Source organism: Microcaecilia unicolor, chromosome 2 (genome assembly GCF_901765095.1).
Source record: "Microcaecilia unicolor chromosome 2, aMicUni1.1, whole genome shotgun sequence".
Lineage (NCBI taxonomy): Eukaryota > Metazoa > Chordata > Amphibia > Gymnophiona > Siphonopidae > Microcaecilia > Microcaecilia unicolor.
This window is the reverse complement of record NC_044032.1, coordinates 423,795,990-423,822,432: the sequence shown is the minus strand read 5'-3', so window position 1 is coordinate 423,822,432 and position 26,443 is coordinate 423,795,990. Positions and strand designations below refer to the sequence as shown.

Here is a 26,443-nt window from a genome sequence, read left to right as displayed (position 1 = left end):
GACCCTGGAGTATACCCAGCAGATAGGATCTGGACTGAATTCAAGGTAATATCGGAAGATCTCATGTCCCAAACGCTTAAAAGATTCGCCAAAGCTCTTTGCAAACTAGATATATGCCCAAATAACCTTATGAAATCGGCCCCCCAACACTTTATAACAGATCTAACGAAACACGTGAATTTTATGCTACAAAATGGACTCTTCCCAAAGGAGAAAGGAAACATTCTACTCACCCCCATACCCAAAGATTCAAAGAAAAACACGAGTGAATTAACCAACTATAGACCAGTAGCATCCATTCCCTTAATAACCAAAATAACAGAAGGGATGGTAACCAAACAACTCACAGACTATCTAAACAAGTTCTCAATACTACACAACTCCCAATCAGGATTTCGTTCTAATCACAGTACTGAAACAGTACTAGTTACGCTCATGACTAAATTCAAACAAACTACTGCAACCGGCAAGAATATAGTACTACTACAATTCGACATGTCAAGCACCTTCGACATGGTTGATCATGGAATACTACTACACATCCTTGAATACTTCGGTATCGGAGGCAACGTTCTTAATTGGTTTAAAGGATTCCTAAACACATGCTCATATCAAGTGACGTCAAATTCGATTACATTAGCCACATGGACACCTGAATGTGGAGTTCCACAAGGATCTCCCCTCTCACCGACTATATTCAACCTAATGATGACACCCTTGGACAAACTACTATCAAACCAAAACCTCAACCCATACATCTACGCTGATGATGTAACGATCTACATCCCATTCAAACAAGACCTAAAAGAAATTTCCAATGATATCAACCAAAGCCTACATATCATGCACTCCTGGGCAGATGCCTTTCAATTAAAACTCAACGCAGAAAAAACCCAGTGCCTAATACTCACCTCTCAACACAACATGAGCAAATTCACCACCATCAAAACACCAAAACTAAATCTACCAATCTCGGAAACCCTGAAAATTCTTGGAGTTACCATTGATCGGCACCTAACTCTTGAGGATCACGCGAAAAACACAACCAAAAAGATGTTCCACTCAATGTGGAAATTAAAAAGAGTAAGACCATTCTTCCCAAGAACCGTCTTCCGTAATCTGGTACAATCTTTAGTACTCAGTCATCTAGCCTACTGCAACTCACTCTATGCTGGTTGCAAGGAGCAAATACTCAAAAAACTCCAAACAGCCCAGAACACGGCGGCCAGACTCATATTTGGAAAATCAAAATATGAAAATGCAAAACCCCTATGAGAGAAGCTACCCTGGCTCCCACTCAAAGAACGTATCATGTTCAAAATATGTACCCTAGTACATAAAATCATCCATGGCGATGCCCTAGCCTACATGTCAGACTTGATAGACCTACCACCCAGGAATGCTAAAAAATCATCTCGCACATTCCTTAATCTTCATTTCCCTAACTGTAAAGGTCTAAAATACAAATTAATGCACGCATCAACCTTTTCCTATATGAGCACGCAATTCTGGAACGTATTGCCATGCAACCTAAAAGCAACCTATGAACTGACCAACTTCCGTAAACTACTAAAGACCCATCTCTTCGACAAGATATACCACAAAGATCAAATCATGTGAAACTCTTATATATTTCCAGAAATGTTAATAATGCCTTCTATTATATTATTATCATGTATTCCATTACCATGCAATCCAACATCCTTCTGTAACACCAAATGCCTATTCTCATTTCATTTCCATTATCCATGATGTTTTGTAAGCCACATTGCGCCTGCAAAGAGGTGGGGAAATGTGGGATACAAGTGCAATAAATAATAGATAATAATATTAATAAGAGTGAGTTAAAAAAAATATTGCATCGGAGGCAAAAACACATAGCAAACATTTTTTTAGGTATATTAAAAGCAGGAAGCTGGCAAAAGAATCAGTTGGACCGCTAGATGACCGAGGAGTAAAAGGGGCGATCAGGGAAGACAAAACTGTAGAAGAGATTAAATGAATTCTTTGCTTCGGTCTTCACTGAGGAAGATTTGGGAGGGATACCAGTGCCGGAAATGGTATTCGAAGCTGATGAGTCGGAGAAACTTAATGAATTCTCTGTAAACCTGGAGGATGTAATGGGGCAGTTCTACAAACTGAAGAGTACCAAATCTCCTGGACCGGATGATATTCATCCCAGAGTACTGATAGAACCGAAAAATGAGCTTGTGGAGCTATTGTTAGTAATATGTAATTTATTCTTAAAATCGAGCTTGGTACCGGAAGATTGGAGGGTGGCCAATGTAACGCCGGTTTTTTAAAAAGGTTCCAGAGGAGATCTGGGAAATTATAGTCTGGTGAGTCTGATGTTGCTGCCGGGCAAAATGGTAGAGACTATTATTAAGAACAAAATTACAGAGCATATTCAAAAGCATGGATTAATGAGACGTGAAAGTCAACATGGATTTAGTGAAGGGAAATCTTGCCTCACCAATCAGCTACATTTCTTTGAAGGGGTGAACAAACATGTGGATAAAGGTGAGCTGGTTGATATTGTGTATCTGGGTTTTCAGAAGGCGTTTAACAAAATACCTCATGAAAGACTCCAGAGGAAATTGGAGAGTCATAGGATAGGAGGTAGTATTCTATGGTGGATTAAAAACTGGTTAAAAGATAGAAAACAGAGAGTAGGGTTAAATGGTCAGTATGCTCAATGGAGAAGGGTAGTTAGTGGGGTTCCCCAGGGGTCTGTGGTGGGACCGCTGCTTTTTAACATATTTATAAATGACTTAGAGATGGGAGTAACTAGTGAGGTAATTAAATTTGCTGATGAGACAAAGTTATTGAAAGTCGTTAAATCGCGGGAGGATTGTGAAAAATGACAAGAGGACCTTACAAGACTGGGCGACTGGGCATCTAAATGGCAGATGACATTTAATGTGAGCAAGTGCAAAGTGATGCATGTGGGAAAGAGGAACCCAAATTATAGCTACGTCATGCAAGGTTCCACGTTAGGAGTCAAGGACCAAGAAAGGGATCTAGGTGTCGTCGTTGATGATACGTTGAAACCTTCTGCTCAGTGTGCTGTTGCGGCTAAGAAAGCAAATAGAATGTTAGGTATTATTAGGAAAGGAATGGAAAACAAAAATGAGGATGTTCTAATGCCTTTGTATCACTCCATGGTGCGACCGCACCTCAAATATTGTGTGCAATTCTGGTTGCCGCATCTTAAAAAAGATATAGTGGAATTAGAAAATGTGCAGAGAAGGGTGACAAAACTGATAAAGGGAATGGGACGACTTCCCTATGAGGAAAGGCTAAAGTGGCTAGGGCTCTTAAGCTTGGAGAAAAGGTGGCTGAGGGGAGATATGATAGAGGTCTTTAAAACAATCAGTGGAGTTGAACAGGTAGATGTGAAGTGTCTGTTTACGCTTTCCAAAAATACTAGGACTAGGGGGCATGCAATGAAGCTACAATGTAGTAAATTTAAATTTTTCTTCACTCAACATGTAATTAAACTTTGGAATTTGTTGCCAGAGAATGTGGTAAAGGCAGTTAGCTTAGCGGAGTTCAAAAAAGGTTTGGACGGTTTCCTAAAGAAAAAGTCCATAGACCATTATTAAATGGACTTGGGGAAAATCCACTATTTCTGGGATAAGCAGTATAAAATGTTTTGTACTTTTTTGGGATCTTGCCAGGTATTTGTGACCTGGATTGACCACTGTTGGAAACAGGATGCTGGGCTTGATGGACCTTTGGTCTTTCCCAGTATGGCAATACTTATGTACTTATTTAATTAAAATATCTATTTAACCATACTATCTTACAACTCTAGGCAATGTAGAAAACAAAAGATACATAAAATCTAAACAAATGATATAGTAAAGAAAAACATTGAGTCAGTTATATTACTTATGAATGCTGACCAACCAGTCCATGCCCCACCCACAGTTATGCATCTCTCTCCCTCCCCTCCCCTTCCTGGTCTACTTTTAAGTATTTTTCTTCATAGGGTTTGCCTGCGTGACAGTGATTCTGAAGCATTATGCCTGGAGCTTTCCTTCTGCTGCATTCTGCCTGGTGGAAACAGGAAGTTGCATCAGAGGGGGGCAGGGTATGGCAGAAGAAAAGTTCCAGTGTTGGCCACAGGCATTACAGAAGAATCACTGCTTCACTGGCAAAAAAAATATATTTTAAGGTAGACCGGGAAGGGGAGGGGTGCAGATGTTGGACTAGGCTAGGGGGCAGGAGATGAGATGCTGGACTATGGGAGCTCCCTGGAGCCATGGGGACCAGGCAAGTTGCTCTGTTTTCCTCCCCTAATACTAGCCCTGCCTACTTGCCCCTCTCTCCATCCTCTGACCTGTTTCTTACTCCCCCCCCCCTCGAGCATCCTGTCCCCTCTCCAGGGTCTTCTCAACTGCCTCTTAATGTCCCTATCTCAAGCATCCTGTTCACTGCCTTTAAACACCCCCCCCCATCCCAAACATCTGCTTCTTGTTTTCCTTTTTGTCTCCTCCCCCACCCCACCCAATGCTGCCAAATCTTTTCACTCTCTTCTAATGCCTGATCATGAAAATGCCCATACTGCTGTGGCCGCTACCCCTGCCCATCTCTGCAGACTCTGGAAGCATGCTCAAAACTCACAGGCTGTTACATCTTGCATACTGATCTTGTGTATCTTATAGGATAAAGTGAGACCATTATATACTTCAACTCATGCATTGCTTGGTTTAAAGGAAATCCATAGCACATTTCCAGGAATCAGCTTGGGGACAGCACAACTACTTATTCAGCTCACATGGAGACTGATAGATGTCCTGCTCATCATCCACATTGCTCCTTCTCATCTGTTTACCTGTGTATTCATTCTCTTCAGCTGATGGATAGTCTCCACTGAATAGTGAGCTTTTGGAGTGGGTTAGAGGGCTCATTCTCTGCATAGAACCTGAACGGGATTAAAGGAAAAATCATAAATAAAGAGGAGGGACAAAGATCAAGATTTAACTACATGATGCAAACATGAACTGTGCAGTAGGATAAGATACAATGGGCCTGATACTGAAAACTATTTAACTGGCCAGGAATGGCTCCTGGCCATTTTAGCATTTTAGTGCTTAACCGTGGATATTCAACGAGAGATAACCAGTGAATTCCTTCAAAAATGCGGCAAATAAATCCTAATAAATAAATAAATAAATAAATAAATAAGCATGTACATGAACTTTGCAGCACCATTGCTAATGAAAAGTACTCAAAGTTTAGCCAAATGATTCCATGAGCTCCTTGGATATTTTACCTCTGTTCCCAAATCACCCTGAAATGTCTAATGCAATTTTTCTCACTCAGAAAATGTATCTCTGCATCTCATCATACACTTGGATCATAATTGGAAAATGCTTCAATGTTCATCAAGTCATCCGACTACCCTCTATGGGCCCAAAGACATGTTATCATTACTTTTTGCTTCCCTGGTCAAGTATTGATAATAGTTTTAATGGTATAGAGCTTGCAACAAATGGGAATGGAGTGGGTTTTGAGCAAATTGAAGATTTAGTGCTATGTTTTGATAGATTCCCCTTTTGGCAGCATCAACCAAACATTAGAATATTTAATCACAAGCATATACAGCTCTCTGGTATCCAAGAGTTTTAATTTTATTATAAATTATGCTTAAGCACCTGCCAGGATTATCTTCATTGACAAAAATAATGAAGTGTATTTCTTTCTAAGTGATGATGAATGAAATGCAAAGGGGAATATTAAAATCAGATCTTACTAGATATAAACTAAGATAATTCCATCTTATGCACTCAGTGCCAAGAAGCAGATGAATTTCCCTGGTGTTTTTCTTCTGAGCTTTAGAGCATCTGTGTCTCTACTACAATGCAACTTTTTTTGCAAGGGTTTGGGGTTTTCTGTGGAAGAAAACAATTAAAAATGCCCCAAATGTGTGCAAAAACAGTGGCATTTTGTAGGCCAATATTCAAAGCAAGTTATGAAGTTGCCAGTAGGTGGCGAAACCTTAACTTGCTTATCTGTATATTTTCAAAATCGTGTACTGATGATTGCCAGTTTAGTTGCATGCTATTTGCCACATAACATATGTTAACTGACACAAATGTGTGTTATTTGTACATAACTCATTATTTTTTAGTACAACAGAAAGGGATCCTTTTACTAAACCACGGTAAAAAGTGACCTGTGGTAGTGTGGGCACGTGTTTTTGACTAGCGCTGGGCCATTTCTTTACCATGGCTGGGAAAAAGGGCATTTTTCAATGGACTGGGAAATGGGCATGCCTCAAAATGAAAAATGGCAGGGGAAATCCCGGAAGTAAATTAGCGAAGCTGGCGCTAAAATGGCAAAAGGGGGAGGTCCTTGATACAGCTTGACAGCGAAACATGCATGTCGGACGTCTTTGAACCCCCAGTCCGAAAAATTTACACAGATAAGTGTTTAAATAATATAAGTAATGTAAAGCCGATGAAGAAAGGAGGTGCCGAAGATGTTGCCACAGAAATAATGACTGGGCAATAAGCACCGCTGAGGCAAGTTGGAAATATACGTGAAGAAAAATAAGTGATGAATAGTTAAAGAAGATTTTGTGTGTGAAAAAATTATAATAAAAGTATTGGAGGAAACATTTATCTAGGATCCAATAAATTGATGGTCAAAATGAAAAGTAGCATGCACCTATTTATGGCCTGAGCCCTTACCATCACCCATTGACCTAGCAGTAAGGGCTCACACTCTACCCACATGGTAAACATGCAGCACACGCCAATGTGGCCGCACTATCGATTACCACCGGGAACGCCCCCATGGTCAAAAATAGAAAAATATTTTCTACCGTGGGAGCCAGCGTGCGTCAACTTTGGAATTACAGCTGGGTGCCCATGCTACCCCAGCAGTAGTGCCAATTTGGCACACAATACCCGTGCATTAGCCCTTCCACTGCTTAGTAAAAGGACCCTGTAGTAAATAATAGTGCAAAGCAGCTCATTATTATGTAATATGAATAACGTAGCTTGTGTTTAACCATGCAAGCTACTGCATGGCCTGATCCTCCTGGGCAGCATCGTAAAGGTTCCCTTGCACAGTTACCTCTAAAGACTGGGCTACCGTGAGCAAAACGTTTCTATTATGTGCAAAAATGTTTGGTTACCTTTTCCTGTGAGCATTACTTACTTTTATACAATACTAGTAAAAAAGGCCCGTTTCTGACACAAATGAAACGGGCGCTAGCAAGGTTTTCCTCAGAGTGTGTATGTTTGAGAGAGTGTATGTGAACGTGACTGTGTGTGTGAGAGAGAGTGAATGTGCGAGTGTGTGTATGTGAGAGAGAGTGAGTCTGGGTGTGAGTGTGTCTGTGAGAGAGAGAGTGTGTGTGTGTGAGAATGAGAGTGTGTGTGCAAGTGCGTATGTGAGACACAGTGTGAGAGAGCGAGAGTGTGTTTCACTCAGATACAGTGTGTGTGAGAGAGAGAGAGAGAGAGTGTGTGAGACACAGACTCTCTGTGAGACTGAGTTTATGAGACCAAGAGAGTGTGTGAGTGACTGTGTGACACTTAGAGAGTGAATGTGATACAGTTTGAGACATAGAGTGTGTGAGAGACAGTGTGTGAGAGTGAGAGAGAGAAAGACATTGACTGTGAGAGAGAGAGAGTGTGTGAGAGAGAGCGAGAGTGTGTGTGTGACAGAGATACCTCCCCCCCCCCCCCCTCTCTGGTGTCAGGCCCTCCTTCTCTCTCTCTGGTGTCTGAGCGTTACTGTGCAGGACGCTGAGCTCTGGCTGTGCTTCAAGGAACTGACCAATCCTATTTAATAGAATGCACCTCCAACATTCTGAAGCCGAGAAACCTCATGTGGTTGGTTACTTCTGCTTGTGACGAACCCGGAAGTACGTGATGTCAATTCAGGAGATGGATACAGAGAGCAGGAATGCCTCAGCCATGCAGTCAGCTTCAGAATGTTGGAGGTGCGTTTTATTATATAGGATGGTAATTCATTGTATAATGCATTGGAACGTGTATTTACTGAAATGGTAACTATTCAGGTCCCACAAGAGTGTAAAATAGGAATATTTCTATTTACAGATTGGATCATATCCACTTTTGTGTCTTTTGTTCAGCTCTCAGTGGGTTTTCACACATGGAGCAATCCACCTGTCCAGTGAGGGACTGGATTACTGTTTGGAGAGACAAAGACTATCAATTGTTGAAAAAAAACGAAAAGACATCAGAGAGTTGACCAACGGTGAAGTTGAAAGTATACAGAAAACTCAGAGTATTTGCACATTACTGAGTGAAAGCTGTTTTCCTTTTCCCTCTCTCTGTTTTCCACAACATTGCCCACTTCAACAGTGTTTCCAGACTCTAGATTTATGTTAATCCTCTTTAAATTGTCAAGGTGTTCAATTTCTAGCTGGTTTCTCCAATTTGTTTTAATGGTGTTCATCAAGCTTAATCCCTTTCACAGTCTGCACTAGAAGCTTTAAAAAAAATGCCATAAACATCCAGTACAAGATATAGTTCAGTAAACTGCTCCTGCTGCCGTGCGAAAATTAGTATGGCCTTAAGGGGCTCATTTTCAAAGCAAAAAAACATCCAAAAAGCATGGAGGAGGGTGTGTCTGGGGCACCTATTTTGTATAGCAGCACAGAGAGGGTCCAAAGTACAGAACAAAGTCCAAAATACAGCAAAAAGCACCAAGAGCCTTCAGTAATGGGACACAGTTCCTTTATTATATAAATCTAAACTAAGGAATGAAGGGACTCTGTTCCTACTGTGTCGTGCAACCACTTTATAGAGTGGATGGAATCAGTGGCGTTCCTAGGGTGGCTGACACCTGGGGCGGATCGCGCGCTTATTGGCTTCGCTCTCCATGCTCCGGTCCGGTTGTTCTCGGTGGGCGGTAACCTCCTGGGAGCTGCAAAAAAAAAAAAGGACTCAACTTCTTGCAGGCAAAAATAAAAGCGAGGACCAGGACCGTCCACCACCCACCCACTCCTTCCTTTGCTTTGCTTTGCTTCAGGATTGGAGGAAGGAGATCATGAGGGCTGACTTTGATTCAGCTGATTGGCTGCTGTCAACTAGCAAGTGAAACTGGACTGCAGATGACCACGGCAAGCAGCAAGTAGAGCGAGCGCGGAACCACAGGCGCACGGCACCCCCCAGCGGCGTGCACCTGGGGTGGACCGCCCCCACTGCCCCCCCTTGGTATGCTACTGGATGGAATCCCTTTCCATTTCATAAAGAAGAATTTTGGTCGCTGTACACAATATTCTTTTAATATTATACAAGCAACAAAGCCCGTTTCGTGAAAAATGAAACGGGCCCTAGGAAGGCTATCCTCTAAGTGATTTGTCCTCTCTCCTGCCCTCCCCTCCATGTCCAGCGATTCTTCCCTCCCCTCCTTGTCCTGTGATTTTGGTCTCCCTTCCGTGTCCTGTGATTCTCCTCTGCCCTGTCCTCCCCTCTGTGTCCCACTATTCTGCCCTCCCCTCTGTGTCCCGCGATTCTCCTCTGCCCTGCCCTCTGTGTCCCGTGATTTTGGCCTCCATTCTGTGTCCAGCAATTCTCCTCTGCCTTGCCCTGCCCTCCATATCCCGTGATTCTGGCCTCCCCTCTGTGTCCCGCGATTCTCCTCTGCCCTGCCCTCCCCTCCATGTCCCACAATTCTCCTATGCCCTGCCCTCCTCTCCGTGTCCTGCGATTCTGGCCTTTCCTCCATGTCCAGCGATTCTCCACTGCCCTGCCCTCCCATATCCAGCAATCCTCTCCTCCCCTGCCCTCCCCTCCCATATCCAGCAATCCTCCCCTCCCCTGCCCTCCCCTCCATGGCCAGTGACTGTGTCCTTCCTGTCATCCTTCCTTTAAGCCATTCATCTTATCTCAGGTGGCAGCGGTGTCAGGCTGGGCTCGTGTCGCCTCAAGCCTTCCCTCTCAGTGCCCAGCCCTCCTCTGATGTCACTTCGTCTTTCCGCGAGTGCAGGACACTGAGAGGGAAGGGAACGCTGGAGGCGAGCTGACATCAGCATGCTGTTACGAAACCCAGCCAGCCATCCATCCATCCAGGGAAGCAGAGTTTACAAATTATTATATAGAGATTATATTATATTTGACCCCTGATGCAGGCGCTGTGCGCCAAAACACAGCCTGTGTCAGGTCCACACTGGAATATTGATTTATATAATTAAAGAAACTGTGTCCCGTTTCTGAAGGCTCTTGGTGCTTTTTGCTGTATTTTGCACCTATTTTGTAGTCAGTAAGGGCTCACACAGTAGTCCTGAGCTAATCAGCACTCGGTAATGTAGCTGGGCAAAATGATTAACACAGGAATGCCCTAGAAGAGAGCTTAGTTTAAAACCTGGAAAGGCGCTTAGTTAAGTCTTTTTGTGTACATTAATAAATTGTTGGATAAATTATCCTATAATGAGCAGGGTTCTTGCTGTGAGGTGAGAGGGAACTGTGATATTGTTTTGAATAGGTGTTAAACGTTGTGAGAGACAGAAAAAGAAAAAATATTGAAAGGATTACTGTTGAACTAATTGCAATGTGGATCATCAAAAGAATATGATAGACATTAGAAGTACAGATATAAAGGAAAACAAGTGCTCAGTTACTCTCTATCCTGAAGGAGTTTTGAGATAGTACAAGCCTCTGTTGGTGAAGAAATCTGTAGTTGGCTTGCTAGGAAATTGTGTATGTTATGACTTGGGGACGACAGAGGTTGTGGGATAAATTGATTAAAAACTCTGTTTTTAAAGATAGAAAAGGCTTAATTTTAAAATGATCTGTTTGTGCATGATTTCCCATGCAGTACAGGCATAGCTTGATGAATTAGTGGGCATTAAGAGATGTGCAGCAGTACAGAGAGGGATTCGAAGCACACAACAAACAATACAAGACAATATAAAGGTTCCAAAATGAACCAGGCCAACATCGGGCTTCTAATAATGATAATTGACCTATTAAAGAGCCAATCTTCTAGCGGTCCATTCTCTGTATGTTGTACGACCCCTGATGCAGGCGTTGAGTGCCATAACACAGCCCATGTCGGGTCAATGATGTACAGCATCAATTTACATGACTGATCAACGGACCTGTTCTGGATTTAAAGGCTCTTGGTGCTTTTTTGTCTTGCATTAAAATACGTGATCATGAAATTGATAACCTGCTACTAGTCATCTGTATCTTCATATTAAAAACAGTCAGAGTACCTGAGGACTGCAGGGTGATCAACATAATACTAATTTTCTTTTTTTCTTTTAAAGAACTTCAGAGGTGATCCAGGAAAACGGAGAAAATGGTAGAAGGTATTCTAAAATTTAAAAAAAAAAAAAAAAAAAAAAAATATATATATATATATATATATATATATATATATATATACTGTATATATATATATATATATATATATATATATATATATATATATATTACCTGCCATGTGGATAGACATATCATAATTGAAATGAGTCAGCATAGGTTTAACAAACGGGAGTCTTGTCTTTACAATTTATTACAGTTTTTAGTGATGTAAACAAATATGTGGGACAAAGGTGATTTCAGTCTGGTTGAAGCATTTTAGAAACTTTAGATGTCACTTACAGATATAAAAAGTGGGTGCCTGATATTCAGATGCTAATATCCGGATAACTGCAATCCTAATTGTTGTCAATCTAAATTCATCCATGTTTGTGCAGAAAATCAATGATCACTTACAGAAATATACAAAAATTCCAGGCAGCTGGAATGGATTCTCGAAGACTCTGCATTTTGTATCATGATGGATTTTATTTTACATATGTGAGAAGGATGAGTGTTTTTGCTTGAGTGAGTGAGTTAGGCTTTCCTATCAAAAAATTGCTGTTCTGTTTTATTTTATTGTTTTTTTTCTTCTAAGATTTTATTTATATTGTAAACTGCTTGATACTGTATTGTGGAGCAGTATATTAAATATAATAAATATAAGTTGGACTGCATGAATAGCTGTACTTTCTTTCTGTAGTTAAGTGCTGAATATTGCATTTAACCACTTAAGTGTTAGCTGGCCATGTATGCCTGGATATCCAATTGCCAGCTCCCGGACATGGCTCAGTATTAAATATCAGGGAATAAAGCTGGCAGCAGCCAAAAAGCTGACCACTGCCAGCTGAATATCGTCCAGTATGTTAGCAGCTCATAACAATGCTGTATTAGTTTCAGCAATTAAGCATTTTTATTGCGATAATGATTTTGATACATGATTTTGATACAAAAAGAATGTTGATGTTTACATCAGACAATGCATTAGCGATGCTTGGAAGTCATAAAGGTGTTGCAGCAATTTTACATAAATTTATTCCTCAAATCATTGAACAGCACCATGTAGTGTTGCATACCATGAGGATTTAGGTTCGTTTCAGTGAATCTGAACTAGAATTGCTGTCATCTTTCCGTGCTCCTGTTAGCATGGCTTTCAATCTTTAGTTTATTAAGCAGACATGTGGTCATATGGACATCAACAGTTTACCATATTGGTTATCATATACAGCACTTTGTAACAAAGATAAAACCTCTTTAGGAAAGGAACTCTGTGAATAGTATTCAGAATTTAAGTTACTTATATGTAAGACAATGAAAAGTGGAGTAGTAAAAAACATTTAGAGGGGCATTTTCGATATGATGTCTAAATCTGATTTTAGATGTTTTGCCAAAAATGTCCAAAAATCAAATGTCAACCATAGAGATTTTCAAACAAGAAAAAGGTCTATATTTTTCTTTCAAAAATGGCCATTTGCTAGATGTTTTTGTGCTTGGTGTGTCTATCTTTTTGGACATTTTTTTTAAAAAAGAAAATCCAATGGAAAATGCATAAAATAAGCCACTGGTATTGCATGGGTGAGGGGCAATACTCTTAGTAGACTGGCACCACAAACATCTTAGCAGATCAGTGAGACACCCTAGGGGACACTGCAGTGGACTTCACATAAAAGGTATCAGGTACACAACTCACTGTTACCCCCTTATATTGTAAGGGGAGTCCTCCAGAACCCACCAAAAACCTACTGTACCCAACTGTATACCACTATAATAGCACTTATGGTTGCAGGTGTTACTTATATGTGGGTACAGTAGGTTTCTGGTGGGTTTTGGAGAGCTCACACTTTTCACCTCAAGTGAATCAGTTAGAGTGGATTATGGGCCTGAGTTCCCTTCTCTATAGCGCACAGCACTGACCACTAGGCTACTCCTGGGACCTGCTTACTACTCTAATAGGACTGGCCATAACATCTGAAGCTGTCATAGAGGCTGGTATGTACTGTTTCTTTCACATCTTTGGGTGGGTGGAAGGAGTCAGTGACTACTGAGGTAGTAAGGCAGTCATGTCTTAATACCTCCAGTGGTACAATGCTGGTTACCGCCTGGTTAGTGCCATGCGCCAGAAAATTTTCCAGTGCACATAGCAGGTGCAAGTAAAAAATGAAATTACTATCCAGGCCACGCGGTAGCTGGGCAGTAGTTCAAAACTGACACATGTAGGATGCACATATGTGCCTACGTGGCTTAGTAAAAGAGCTCTTCAGTGAGTTATGTGCATAAATTCTAATTATTGCCAATTAGTGCTCATTATTGCTTGTTAAGTGCTGTTAACAATGCTGATTGGCTTATTAAGCCAATTAGATTATGTGCATTGTTATGGAATATGCTTAGATTTAGGCGTGGAACGCTAGGTGCGATATATAGAATCCGGAAGTTAATATGCTAAAATATGACTCCTTTTAGTCTCATTTGCTTAAAATTTACATTTAGTTTTATGTATAACACAGACAACATTTTTTGGAGAATGTTTAAGTCCCTAGTAAGATTTAATTAGGCATTGTGGGTTAGTCACTGAGGAAACCTGTCTAAAAAATTGTTTTTCTACCTTTAATTCCTTGACCGAGAGTCAAAATATTTTCTTGGGGTTTTTTTCTCTGCTTGCTGATGCTTTTGCAAATTCTTGATATTTTCGAAAGCCTTTGAAGCAGCTTCCTCACTGTCCTAGACAGTCTGCGGTAAACGTTCTCCATACACATCCTCATTAGAATACAGCTTAATATCCACCTTCCTTTATTTATTTATTTATTTATTTATTTACTTACTTATTTATATTTTTCAAAAGGGCAGTATTTCTATGCCATCGATGGGTTTTAGGTGAATCTGCCTTCCTATGTAAAGTCAGACAAATTGGGGATTGATAAGACAAGCCAGATAATAGATTTGTGCCCTCTGAATCTTTTGTACAATCTTTTGTACTAAATGATAAGAATAAATCTATTCTAGGAAAGGATTCATATACATTGGAGAAAAAAAATTCCTTTCAATATTGTGAAACATGCTACCTGTATCTTATAATTTAAATCATGCATGTCACTGTGAACAAAAGATCTGGTTTTTGAATGCTCAGTGTCAGGTCTTCCAGATTTTTCTAAGCAAGAGTTCAAGACCTCTAGAAATTCACCTCCCTAAACAATATTTTCACAGGCTATGGAAATAAGTAGTAGTGCTATATTAAGAGATGGATTTATATAATCCTCAGCAATGTCATAATAAGAACTTTTTTTATAAGAAGTCCCACTAATTGCCATATAAGCTTTGAGAATAATTTTATAAAATATTTTCTACATATAAAGCATGTTTTTTATATAGAAAATTACTCTTATAAAATTGTGTGGGTGTATATGCACATAGAAATTCACATGGCAGCAAGCAGGGGCGGCCCAACTAATAGGCCACCTGAGGCAGGGGCCTTAGGTGGCACACTTTAGGAAAGGCATCTCGGGGGGGGGGGGGGGCTTCGCTGCGTTTCAACTGATCACGGTGACTTTCCAAACCCAGCAGCAGCAATGATTCCCATATGCTGCCCTGCTGCCGCCAGCAGCCACCTCTTCCCTTTACTGCGACCGCCTGAAGTAACGTCCTGTTTCGCTCAGGCAGCTGCAGTAAAGGAAATAGGCGGGTGCCAGCAGCAGCAGGGTAGCGTATGGAAATTGCTGCTGCTGCCAGGTTTGGAAAGTCATTATGACCAGGTAAAATGCCTGGGGGGGGGCAGCATCTCAGCCCGGGGGGGGGGGCGGCATGCAAGCTACGCCTCAGGTGGCATCTTGCCTTGGGCTGGTCATGGCAACAAGAGCATGCATAATTTTTCAAAGACCACAGATAGGTAGCCCTGGGGGCAGAGCCGTGATGCACACACAACACTCATAGGGCTAGATTCAGTAAATGGCACCCAAAGTTAGGCGCCATTATGATCCATGCTATGATCCGTTATGATCCAAGCACCCTTTACAGAATACTAGCTTGGTGCACGTCTCACACCTAACTTTGGACAAGAGCACTTATGCCTGCCAAAAGCTGGTGTAAATGCTGGCTTCCAACTGATGGCAGTTAGGTGCACTGTGGTCATGCCCCCTGTTGGGTTGCACACTATGAAATGTAGTTGTTCATTTTATAGAATCAGGAATAGGGTAAATCCACACCTAATTCATAATTACTGCCAATTAACACCAATAATTGATTGTTAGCACCTAATTGACTAATATGTTTATGGGTGGATCTGGGATCTGCATCCAAATTTGGGCAACCTAATCAGAATCTGGGGGCTATAGTACATGCACATCTTTCTGCTTGCCTTGGAGCATTTATGTGTGCAGGTCACGTGACTCGGGTGGTGATTTCGGCTGGGAATAGGCTAGGCAGCGGAGCACCGGAGATGTGCGCAGGTCACATGACTTGGGTGACGATTTTGACTTGGAATAGGCTAGGCAGCGGAGCAACAGAGACGTGTGCAAGTCCCTTGACTCCGGTGGCGATTTCGGCTGGGAATAGGCTAGGCAGCAGAACGCCGGAGACCTGCAGCAGAGAACACCACTTCAGAGGGGAGACTGGTCTGGATGCAGCAACTAGGAAACATCACAGCCTAAGGCATCAGAAGAATAAAATGTGGAGTGTGGCACATAAGAGCACCATGACATGACGCATCCACTCTCGCTTTTAATAGTAAAAAGAGGAAAATGCAAACATATAAAACGAATATCTAAATAACTTAAAAGTTAGGCAATAACTGTTAGGCATTATTTGAAGCCAACAGGTTCTTTTTTAAATATTTTCTCTCCAGTTAAATGAGAACAAGGCTGAACTCTTGAGTCTTCAATTTCATTTTTTTAAATGGAAGGTTTGTATCACATTTAGGGAAAGGGAAAGGGAAATGGGACTTGATATACCACTTTTCTGAGGTTTTTGCAACTACATTCAAAGCGGTTTACATATATTCAGGTACTTATTTTGTACCAGGGCAATGGAGGGTTAAGTGACTTGCCCAGAGTCACAAGTAATTACAAGTAAGTCACAAGTAAATTACATGTGTTTGCTCTTAATTTAAAAAAAAAATGAAAAAAAGAAATGCCTCCTCCATAGCAACTTACTGGTTAATGAGCCTGATTTACCCCAAATCTTTCTACCTTCTGAAAGGCAAATATAAGGGAATGAAACCAAAAGTAGCAGCTGTTGTATAAGCACATACCTGGCAAAAAAAAAATCAAACCAGTGCAGCATGAAATCTCATAAAACATGAAGGAGGATGAGCCATCATATCTGATACATTAACATCCTCCATTCTACCCACAGATCTACCCACAAATCTTCACACAAATGCATGCATGGCTTTATTCACCTTTGGCAGCCCTCAGACACACATAGATGTGTATCAGTTCCAGGCTAGAACACGTTCAGGCCAGAACACTGCTGGAGTCACCCAGCTCTCTTACTATAAAAGGATGTCTTGATACCGTTTAAACTCATTTATGGTTTGCAAGAAATTTCGTTCACTTGATGCTGTTACATAACACACATAAAAATTAAGTATCCCACTCTAAATCTAACATAAGATTTCTATGCATAAGCTGCTGTTAAAGGGCTATTGCTACTTTTTCTGGTTGAAAGTAATGTTCACCAGTTAATGTGGTAACACAGTAAATGTTGGCAGATAAAGACCAACAGTGGAAAAGAGAGGGTCCAGAGTACACCAATGGAATAAAGCAAAGCAAACAGCACAACAAAGACTTTCAGAAGCAGGACAATGGAAGATTCTTGCTTTGCTTTGGCAGATAAAGACCTGCATGGTCAATCCAGTCTGCCGAACAAGGTGGCCAGAGTTGAAGCTGGTACTCAGCACAGGTTCAACTTCTTCCTGATTAAACACTGATATACTTTATCTCTGTCCCTCCCTGTCAATTTTGGGTCACAGACTGTAGCAGTCTGCCCAACACTGGTCCTACTTCACAACTGCTGGAGTTGCCGTCAGGAGCATAGCCAGACCTGCCACTTCGGGTGTGCCCCGAGTTAACCTGAGTGGGCCCTTACCCCCACCCCCACCCACGTACATACATACATACAGTTTAAAAAAAGAAAAAAGTCCCTCTGCCCTTGCTATCATCATCTTTCTCCCCCTCCACCCAGCATCTACTCATCTCCCCCCCCCCCGCACAGCATCTGTTCTCTCTCTCTCCCCCACCCCCTCCCCTGCCCCCACCCCATCCCCACCCATCATCTGCGCCTCTCTCCCTCCCTGGTCTACTTCCAAGCTGTCACCGGCAATGATTTCAGTAAGCAATTGGCACCAGCCCTGCATTCTTCCCTCTACCACATCGCCACCAGTTAAGAAACACGAAGTGATGTCATTGAGGGCGGGACATGGTAGAGGGAAGCCTGCAGGGCTGGTGCAGGTTGCTTACAGGAATTGCTGCTGGTGATAGCTCAAAAGTAGTTGGGGACGGAGAGGTTCAGAGACAGATGGGCAGTTGCCATGAGAGAGAGGGAGTGAGAGAGAGAGAGAGGAGTGAGGCACCACCAATGAGGTGCTTTGGGGTAGGTTTACCATACGTCCAGTTTTACCCAGACATGTCCTCTTTTTGAGGATATGGCCAGGCAACCAGGTGGGTTTTGCCAGCCTGCCCGTTTGTCCAGATTTGAGGACAAATAGGCAGACTGGCGGGCAGGTGGGCCTAGTGGTGTCCTATCCTAACCTTGCCTTACCATACTGTACTGCCATGGTGGTCTAGTGACCTCTTCAGGGCACGAAAGAGCCTCCTCTTTCCTGCCCGGACCAGCTGCAGACTGTCTCTTGCTGTCTCTGGTCTCGGTGCTGATTCAAAATGGCTGTCGAGAGTTGAAGCGGCGGCCTCGTGAGACTTCTGCAGAAGTCTGTCACTCTCGGCAGCCATTTTGAATCTGTGCCAATATGGGAGGGAGCAAGATGGTCTGCAGCTGCTCAGGGCAGGAAAGGGGAGGGGAGGATAGGACACCCTTAGGGGGTGTGACAGGGGGTGGGATGGGGGTGTGAAAAGGGCGGGCAGCATGTGACAGGAGGTGGGGTGGGGGTGTGGTGGGGCAGGGCATGTGTCCTCTTTTTTGGGGGACCAAATATGGTAACCCTACTTTGGGGGCCACTAGACTGGGTTGGCCTGAGGCAAGAATAGGTGGGCCTGTGCCCAACCAGGCCCACCTGTAGCTACATTACTGGTTGCCATTGAATCCCACACCAACCCTGATCCAGATCTGTTTTTGCCAGTTACAGGACCCAGCCTGTAGAAGTCTGCCCGGCATTGGTAAAACAGCTTTAGGTTAATGAGGGAGAGTGTAACTAGATGTCTCAATCCACTTGGGTGGACAGTTGCATGGATTCCATAGTCCCCTTAAATATCACCTTCATAGCTTACCTATGGACATGATAATGGACATGAGAAAGTTGACTATTAGATATTATATGACTACTGGCTGTATCCACAGTGTGATGGAAAACCTGACCAGTATTAATCAGTCCTCTGTCTTCAGATGTATCAATTCCTTTATAGATGACATTATTGCTTCCATGGCAGACTTCATCCAGTACCAATGCATTCAGGAAAATACAGCAGGCGGAGCAAAGGGACTATAGTTACTTTCATTATTATTGTGTAAACCACATAGATATCTATTTCTAGACCTTGCAGCGGTGTAAAAGCTCTGAAAATAAATAAATAAATGAGTGTTGTCTTTCTCCATTGTATTGGGAGCTACTGCTTGCACACATATGGGCTTAACTCGGTTATTCCTAAACTGCAGAAATCATCTTCTATATCCTTAACCATTAATACAGCCCCAGACATCCAGGTGTGCTGTGACCATTGCTGGCAGGTGAAGGATGTAGCGTTCTGGTTTCCTACATCTGCCATTATATACTTATATTTATTAGATTTGCTAGACCGCTCTAGCTGCCTTGACAGAGCAGAATGGTGTACATGACTAAAACAGAAAGAAAAAGGAAAGGAGCTCCAATTTTTGACAGGAAAGATATATAATCACTCAGAAGAAAACAGAGAAAAAATCCAGTCACACAAAGAAAAATTTAATGCATTCATGCTGAGGAAAGAATAAAGCACACAACAAAGAAGATGGTTAATAAAGGAAAGTTTTAAGTACACAGCTAAGAACAAAGATTGGTTCACCTAATCAATTGGCAGCAATTTCTAGCTAATTCTGATCTTCAAAAGCTTGTCTAAAAAGCCAGTCTTTCAGGTTTACCTTAAAGTTTTTATGGGACAGTTTGCTAGGAAGGGAAAGAGGCAAAGAATTCCAAATATGGGGAGAGAGGAAAATGAAGTCACGGTGTCCGGTTGTTTCTAGGTGGGCAAGTTTTGGACCTGGTAGTACGAGATGATGATTGTTCAAAGAACGGAGGACTCTTGCTGGTGAGCAGGGAATAGTATGATGTGAGAAATAGTCTGGTGTACCATTCTAAGAGCCTTGAATGTCAACAGGGCGATTTGTAAGTAACTCAAAATTGTACTGGAAGCCAGTGATGTTGTTTGAGTAAGGGCAGTGTGTTTTTTCTAGCAAAAAGGTGCCGGTACTCAAATGCTAGGCCACCTTTCATGGGTGGGGTGATTACTGAGGGACTTATCCCACAATAGCCTGACTCCTGCACAGTGGTGTTCCTAGTGGGGCTGACACCCGGGGTGCACACCGCTGGGGGGGGGGGGGGTGCCGCGCGCTTGCCGGCTCTTCATTTTCATTTTCATGCTCCCTCTGCCCCGGAACAGGAAGTAACCTGTTCCGGGTCAGAGGGTGCATGAAAACAAAGAGCCGACAGGTACGCGGCACCCCCCAAGCGACACCCCCCCACCGCCCCCCCTTGGTACGCCACTGCCCCTGCAACCAGTCACAGAATCTACAACAAGGCAGAATTGGTGTGTAGAGCCTGAGCTCTTTCATTAAAACTTGGGGTCCATGAGTCAATTTTAGCAGACAATGGAAAAGGTGGCGGTACTCAGTACCCCCCAAGTACCCCCTCAAAAAAAGCCCTGATTAAGGGTGAAGTGTGATCAAAACGACTAGTATCACAAAGTAGTCTGATAGCACGAATAGATGATTTTGCAATAGTCAAGATGTGAGGTAAAGAATGCAAGAATAAGTGTGTGGAAATCATTGTGATTAAAAAGGTGATGGATTGCTGTCATAAGGTGAAAAAGCAGAGCTTGGACAGGTGTGAGATGTGCTGTGAAAAAGAAAGAGAATAGTCAGGACTCACTCCCTGATTGCTGTCCCAAAAACAGAAATGGATGTGAAGGGAGGATTCACTGAGCTTGAAAACCAACAAGGCACAGTCTTGTCTGCATTTAAAATGAAATTTAAAACTATTTAACCATCCAGGAATGGCTCCTGGCCAATTACATAGACTTAAGCTAGCTAAGCTCTAATATTCAGCACGAGATAGCCGGCTATCTCAGCTGAATTTTACCGCTTAGCAGCTAGCCCAGTCACCAGCTACGTTGCATGACAGAGGGGCATAATCGAATGGTGCCGGCGAAATACATGGCCGGCGATGTATTTTGGCGGCACCGCAAAGAGCTGGCCAGAACCGTATTTTCGAAAAAGATGGCCGGCCATCTTTTGTTTCGATAATACGGTTCTGGCCAGCCAAATGCACTGGATTTGGCTGGGGTTTGAGATGGCCGGTTTCCTTTTTTAGTGATAATGGAAAGTTATGTCGGCCATCTCAAACCCGGCCAAATTCAAGGCATTTGGCCATGGGAGGAGCCAGCATTTTTAGTGCACTGGCTCCCCTGACATGCCAGGACACCAACCGGCCACCCTAGAGGTCACTGTGGTGGACTTCAGAAAAGCTCCCACGTGCATAGCTCCCTTACTTTGGGAGCTGAGCCCCCCAACCCCCCCACCAAAACCCACTACCCACAAATGTACTGCACCCACTAAAACTGCTCCAGGGACATGCATATAGCCTCTAGGACTTATTGCTGCTGTATAACTTTGGCACACCAGTTCACACCTGAAGACTAATCTCTCTGAAAAAGTCCTTTCTTGGCATAACCACCTTTGCTCACAGTTAACTGCAGATCACAGGTTGTGCCCCACTGGCAAAGAGTCCCCTGGTACTAAGATTAGCAGTAGGTCAGAGCTGGCACAATCGTGTACAATGCCCTCTTTCAGCACCAAGGTAAGAACTACGTTCAAGGTAAGAACTACGTTCTCTAACGTGGGTAACACAGGAAAGGGATCTAAAACTATCTTACAAAAATGGCCACTACCTCATGGACTACAACAGGAAACAAAACAGGGCACACTCTGACCCAGTAAGCAAGGGGAAAGCACCACGGGAGTAGAGCCTACCAACTACCAATACCTACACCCACCACAATGCAATGTTGATGTGAGTCTGCAGTACAAATAACAGAAACGGTGCCACACTCACCCCAGAGCCACATCACAAGCAGGCAAAGGCTGTCGGAGGACAGAACACATTCTGCTGTCATGGAGGTGGGTACGGAATTTGAGGCTGGTGATAGAGGTTGGCAAAATATGTTTCTAATTGATTGTTTTAAGTGGGAGGGGGTTAGTGACCACTGGGGGAGTATGGGGAGGTCATCCCCGATTCCTTCCGGTGGTCATGTGGTCAGTTGGGGCACCTTTTTGAAGCTTGGACCTGAAAAACAGGGACCAAGTAAAAGCGGCGAAATGCTCTTCATCGCCGCTTTTTTTCCCATTATGGGCTAAAGCCGGCCATTTCTTAACCCCGCCCATGCCCACCCATGTCCCGCTTTTGCTTTGCTGCCAACATGCCCCCTTTAACTTTCACCGGCTCTGCGACGGGAAAGCGGTGATGGTGTCAAAATAACGGCTTTCGATTATACCGATTTGGCCGCTTTTGCGAGATCGCCGGCCATCTCCCGATTTATGGCCAGCGATCACTTTCGAAAATGAGCTGGATAGTCAGTTAGTGCCAATATTTCATTGGCTGATCGGCTAAGTTTAATGGTCAGATAGACTCCTGTAAACAGCAGGACTCACTTTAGCCACTATAACTTAGCTGGTCAGCTGATGAATATTGGCTTAACCAGCTATGTTTTTAGCAGCCAAAACAAACTGGAAATTTAATGCCGGTCACTGAATACGGCCCTGGCATTGAATTTCTGGGTTTGCTGCCAACCACGCAAGTTAGCCGAGCTCAGTATCAGCTGAGCTCAATATCAGCCCCACAGCGTCTAGAAAAAAACGACCCTCAACATTTTTCCAAATAACCCAAAACAAATGTTCTATTTAAAAAAAATTATTACTATTATTGATAGGTGTTACTGCGTGATGCTGTGAAAACTGAATGATCCCTGTTTTCAAAATGACATAATTCAGGAAGTAACCATTAAGATCCATTTTAGCAAAATGGCATTTAGTCAGTGGCATCAAAAATTTTGTGAATGTGTCAGGGTCGAAGGAGGACACTGAACAGAAATGATAAATTAACTAAGAACCCCCCCCCCCCCCCATTATAGTAATGTATTTTCAAAGGTCATATTAAGAGCCCTAGTTACTAAGGGGCATAGGGCTTAATAAACAGGGCCTTTTTTTGTTTAAACAATCATAAAGGGAAAATGAATAGTTTCATAGCCTCCTCCTCCTTTCTTTCAGAACAGCTGCAGTGCAGCTGTCCTGCACTGCTGATCCATTTGCCTCCTCTGGTAAGTCCACTTAACACAGCTGTTTGCTGCATCCCCTGGCTGCACAGAATTACACTGGTTTCTGCTGCTGATTCCCAACCATGCCAACTTCCAACATGTGTGCTCAGGTCCCTGCAAGTGGCAACTGACATGGCAAAAAGGGTGACGAGCTTAATACTCATTTTTGAGATATAAAGGGGCATACCTTGAAAAAGCTGAAGTGAAACATGTGTCGCTATGCAGCCCCATACAATTTGAATACAGTTTTTGAAATAACCCCTTCAAATTGCTGAAGATAAATACAGAAATATTTCTGACTAATAAATATTAAGTTGTTATCAAATAAAAAATTAAGCAATAATTATTTGAAAGGTATTCTGTACCAAGACCGATGAAGAGATAGGTGGAAATCACTACCACATTGATATTTGACAGCGGAGTACCGCCTCTGATGGTCTGAAGATACCTTTCTGGTTAAACATATATTGAATGGTTATAGCAGTAATAAGAATACTCATTTTTTGTGTGTGATTATACATAATATACTGATTACTGCAGAGATATATTTTAAGTGGGCATTTTTTTGGTTACTTATCTGACTTTTGGAGCCATGTGGGCATCTGTGTCAGTGGTGTAATATATACATCACTTGCCCTGAGAGTCACCACTTATGAGAACCTGAATGCATTATATATGGAGATAGGAAGGAAGTGCCTCCTTTATCAGAAAGATTAGGGCTGAACAAAGTATTAATCCGCAAATGAACCTTTTCCGGAGAGGTGACAGCAGTAGAACGAGAGGACATGAAATGAGATTGAAGGGGGGCAGACTCAAGAAAAATGTCAGGAAGTATTTTTTCATGGAGAGAGTAGTGGATGCTTGGAATGCCCTCCCGCGGGAGGTGGTGGAAAAGAAAACGGTAACGGAATTCAAACATGTGTGGGATAAACATAAAGGAATCCTGTTCAGAAGGAATGGATCCTCAGGAGCTTAGCCAAGATTGGGTGGCAGAGCTGGTGGGGGGAGGCGGGGCTGGTGGTTGGGAGGCGGGGATAGTGCTGGGCAGACTTATACGGTCTGTGCCAGAGCCGGTGGTGGGAGGCGAGCTGGTGGTTGGGAGGTGGAGATAGTGCTGGGCAGACTTATACGGTCTGTGCCCTGAAGAGGACAGGTACAAATCAAGGTAGGGTATACACAGAAAGTAGCACATATGAGTTTATCTTGTTGGGCAGATGGACCGTGCAGGTCTTTTTCTGCCGTCATCTACTATGTTACTATGTATCTACAGCTGTGAGTGAAGCATAAAGTGAGTCTGACAAGAGAGGCTGTGCCCTTCTTGTGTGTTTGCAGGTGATAATGGGTATTCTCTCTACCTCTGGCACTGTACTCTATAACAGTGTTCTTCAGTGCAAGTCCTGGGGGCCAATGGTGGCCCCTGGAGACCTCTGGGGAGGCCCTCATTGTCTTTCTGGGCTTTTCTGCTACTCTGCCTCCCTACTCAAGCTTAGGACAGAAAGAGGAAAGTGGAGGGGGGAGGGGGAAGCCACATGTTTGAAGGTCAAAGCATTTCTCAATAGACAAAAGTGAATGCAATAGGAAATGTTCATATCCTTGAGGGTACTCCAATGAAGTCTGAAGGAGGGCTGGTGGGGATGATATCACCAACACACATTGGTCAACAGTGTTGTGGTCCTGCATGCGAAGCTATTTGGTAGCTCTTCTTCAGCTCATTAGAATCCAAAGTGGCCCCAGCTTAAAAATGTATGAAGATCACTGCTCTATAATCTTTCCTATTAGCTGGTTATAAAGATTGCTACAGTAATTCCCATTGATCTACCATGGGTGCCAAGGGTACTGAACACCTCCAGTAATGAGCAAATTCCTTCTTTGTGTCCAGGAAGTGATCCTTTGTATTTTGTTTGGCACCACCAATCATTTTGAAATGTTGGTATCTATGTACCAACAAGGCAGACATTGACTCTATGCTCATCCTATTGAAAATCTAATTTCACTCTTTTTTCCACACTAAAAGCTTCCTACCACTGAATGCAGACAAACAGCTCTAGTTATTGAAATGTAGTAACATAGCACCAGTTCAGTGCATGTTCCACTGGTATTGCCAACCTCTGGTATCTGATGCATAGAAATATATTCTAACCCAGGGCCACCGAGAGGGGGGGCAGGGGGGGGGGGGGACAAAATTCCCCGGGCCCAGGCCTCCAAGGGGGACCGGCACTGCAGTCCCATCCGCCCTCTGTCATCGAACGTCTGCCACCGGGCCAGGCCCCCTGCGTTGAAATCACAGCACCTCTCACCTCCATGTGAAAGCGCTGCAGGCAGCAGCAGATCGCCTCCCTTCGGGCCTCCTTCCCTCCCTGTGTCCCGCCCTCGTCTGATGTAACTTCTGCAAGGGCGGGACACAGGGAGGGAAGGAGGCCCGAAGGGAGGCGATCTGCTGCTGCCTGCAGCGCTTTCACATGAGGTGAGAGACACTGTGATTTCAATGCAGGGGGCCCGGCCCGGTGGCAGAAGGAGGGGGTTGGAAGGGGGCGGAGTGGCGGCCATGACCTTGGGGAGGGGGGCGGCGGGGGAGGCCTTGCCCCAGGACCGGCCCAGTCTCTCGGCGGCCCTGTTCCAACCTACTCAGCTTAGTAAATGGGGCCTGAAATGCGCAATGTGTTTATTGCGCTATGCACGCTTCACAACATGTTTGTCTGGCATCATCTGCCTTGGACCAAGGAAAAGCCTGTGGAGACTGAGATGTGGGATTTGAAAACAGCAGAAGAGGAGGGGAAGCTTTCAGGGAATGCTGCAATATCACAGACAGATCAGCAATGAGTCACCACTTCAGCTACATCCAAGAAGGTAGTGTTAATATAGCCTGTCTGTCTGTAAGGTTACGTTCTCTTCTCTGCCACTTATTTAAATATATTCCTGTAGCAAAACAAATGTAAGCTCTTTGGGAAAGTCACAGTCATAAAAAGAGCCTTTAGTTGGAACACCTTAGTCAGGACAAAAAATGTGAAAAATTCCACGTTCATCATTTAGACATATCATTTCAGTCACTGATTAGTATGTTATGTTATAATGTCTTTGTTAATATACATTTTCTTGCCTTTTGTTGAAATCGGTTTTCCAGTTATATATATGGTTCTCCTCTGTTACCCTTATTATAGTATGTAGTAGTTTCATGTCTTGTTTAAGTCTATATTTTGTTTTCATATACAGCTTCCAACCTACCCTTACAGCTTATTTTTGCCTTACATTACAAATTAGGTAGGCCCAGTTTTTATCATATAATATGTACACTTATCTTTCCTAATTAGTTTTCTTCTTTTACTACAGGTATGAATGAATTTATTTGTACTGTTTGCCCTTGTATTGCAGGCTTTCTTATTGTTACTGTTCCGCTCTAATGCTTTTGAGTTTCCTTCTCCTGGTTTG

General features: G+C 43.1%; 1 protein-coding gene across 1 annotated transcript in view; it reads right to left on the bottom strand.

The window, feature by feature from the left end:
- The window catches only part of BANK1 (B cell scaffold protein with ankyrin repeats 1), a 561,218-nt gene that overhangs the window by 472,095 nt on the left and 62,680 nt on the right, over positions 1-26,443 (bottom strand). The window contains exon 3 of the mRNA XM_030190750.1: positions 4,841-4,930. Within this exon, the coding sequence (XP_030046610.1) occupies positions 4,841-4,930 (90 nt within the window). The remainder of the gene's footprint in view (positions 1-4,840; positions 4,931-26,443) is intronic.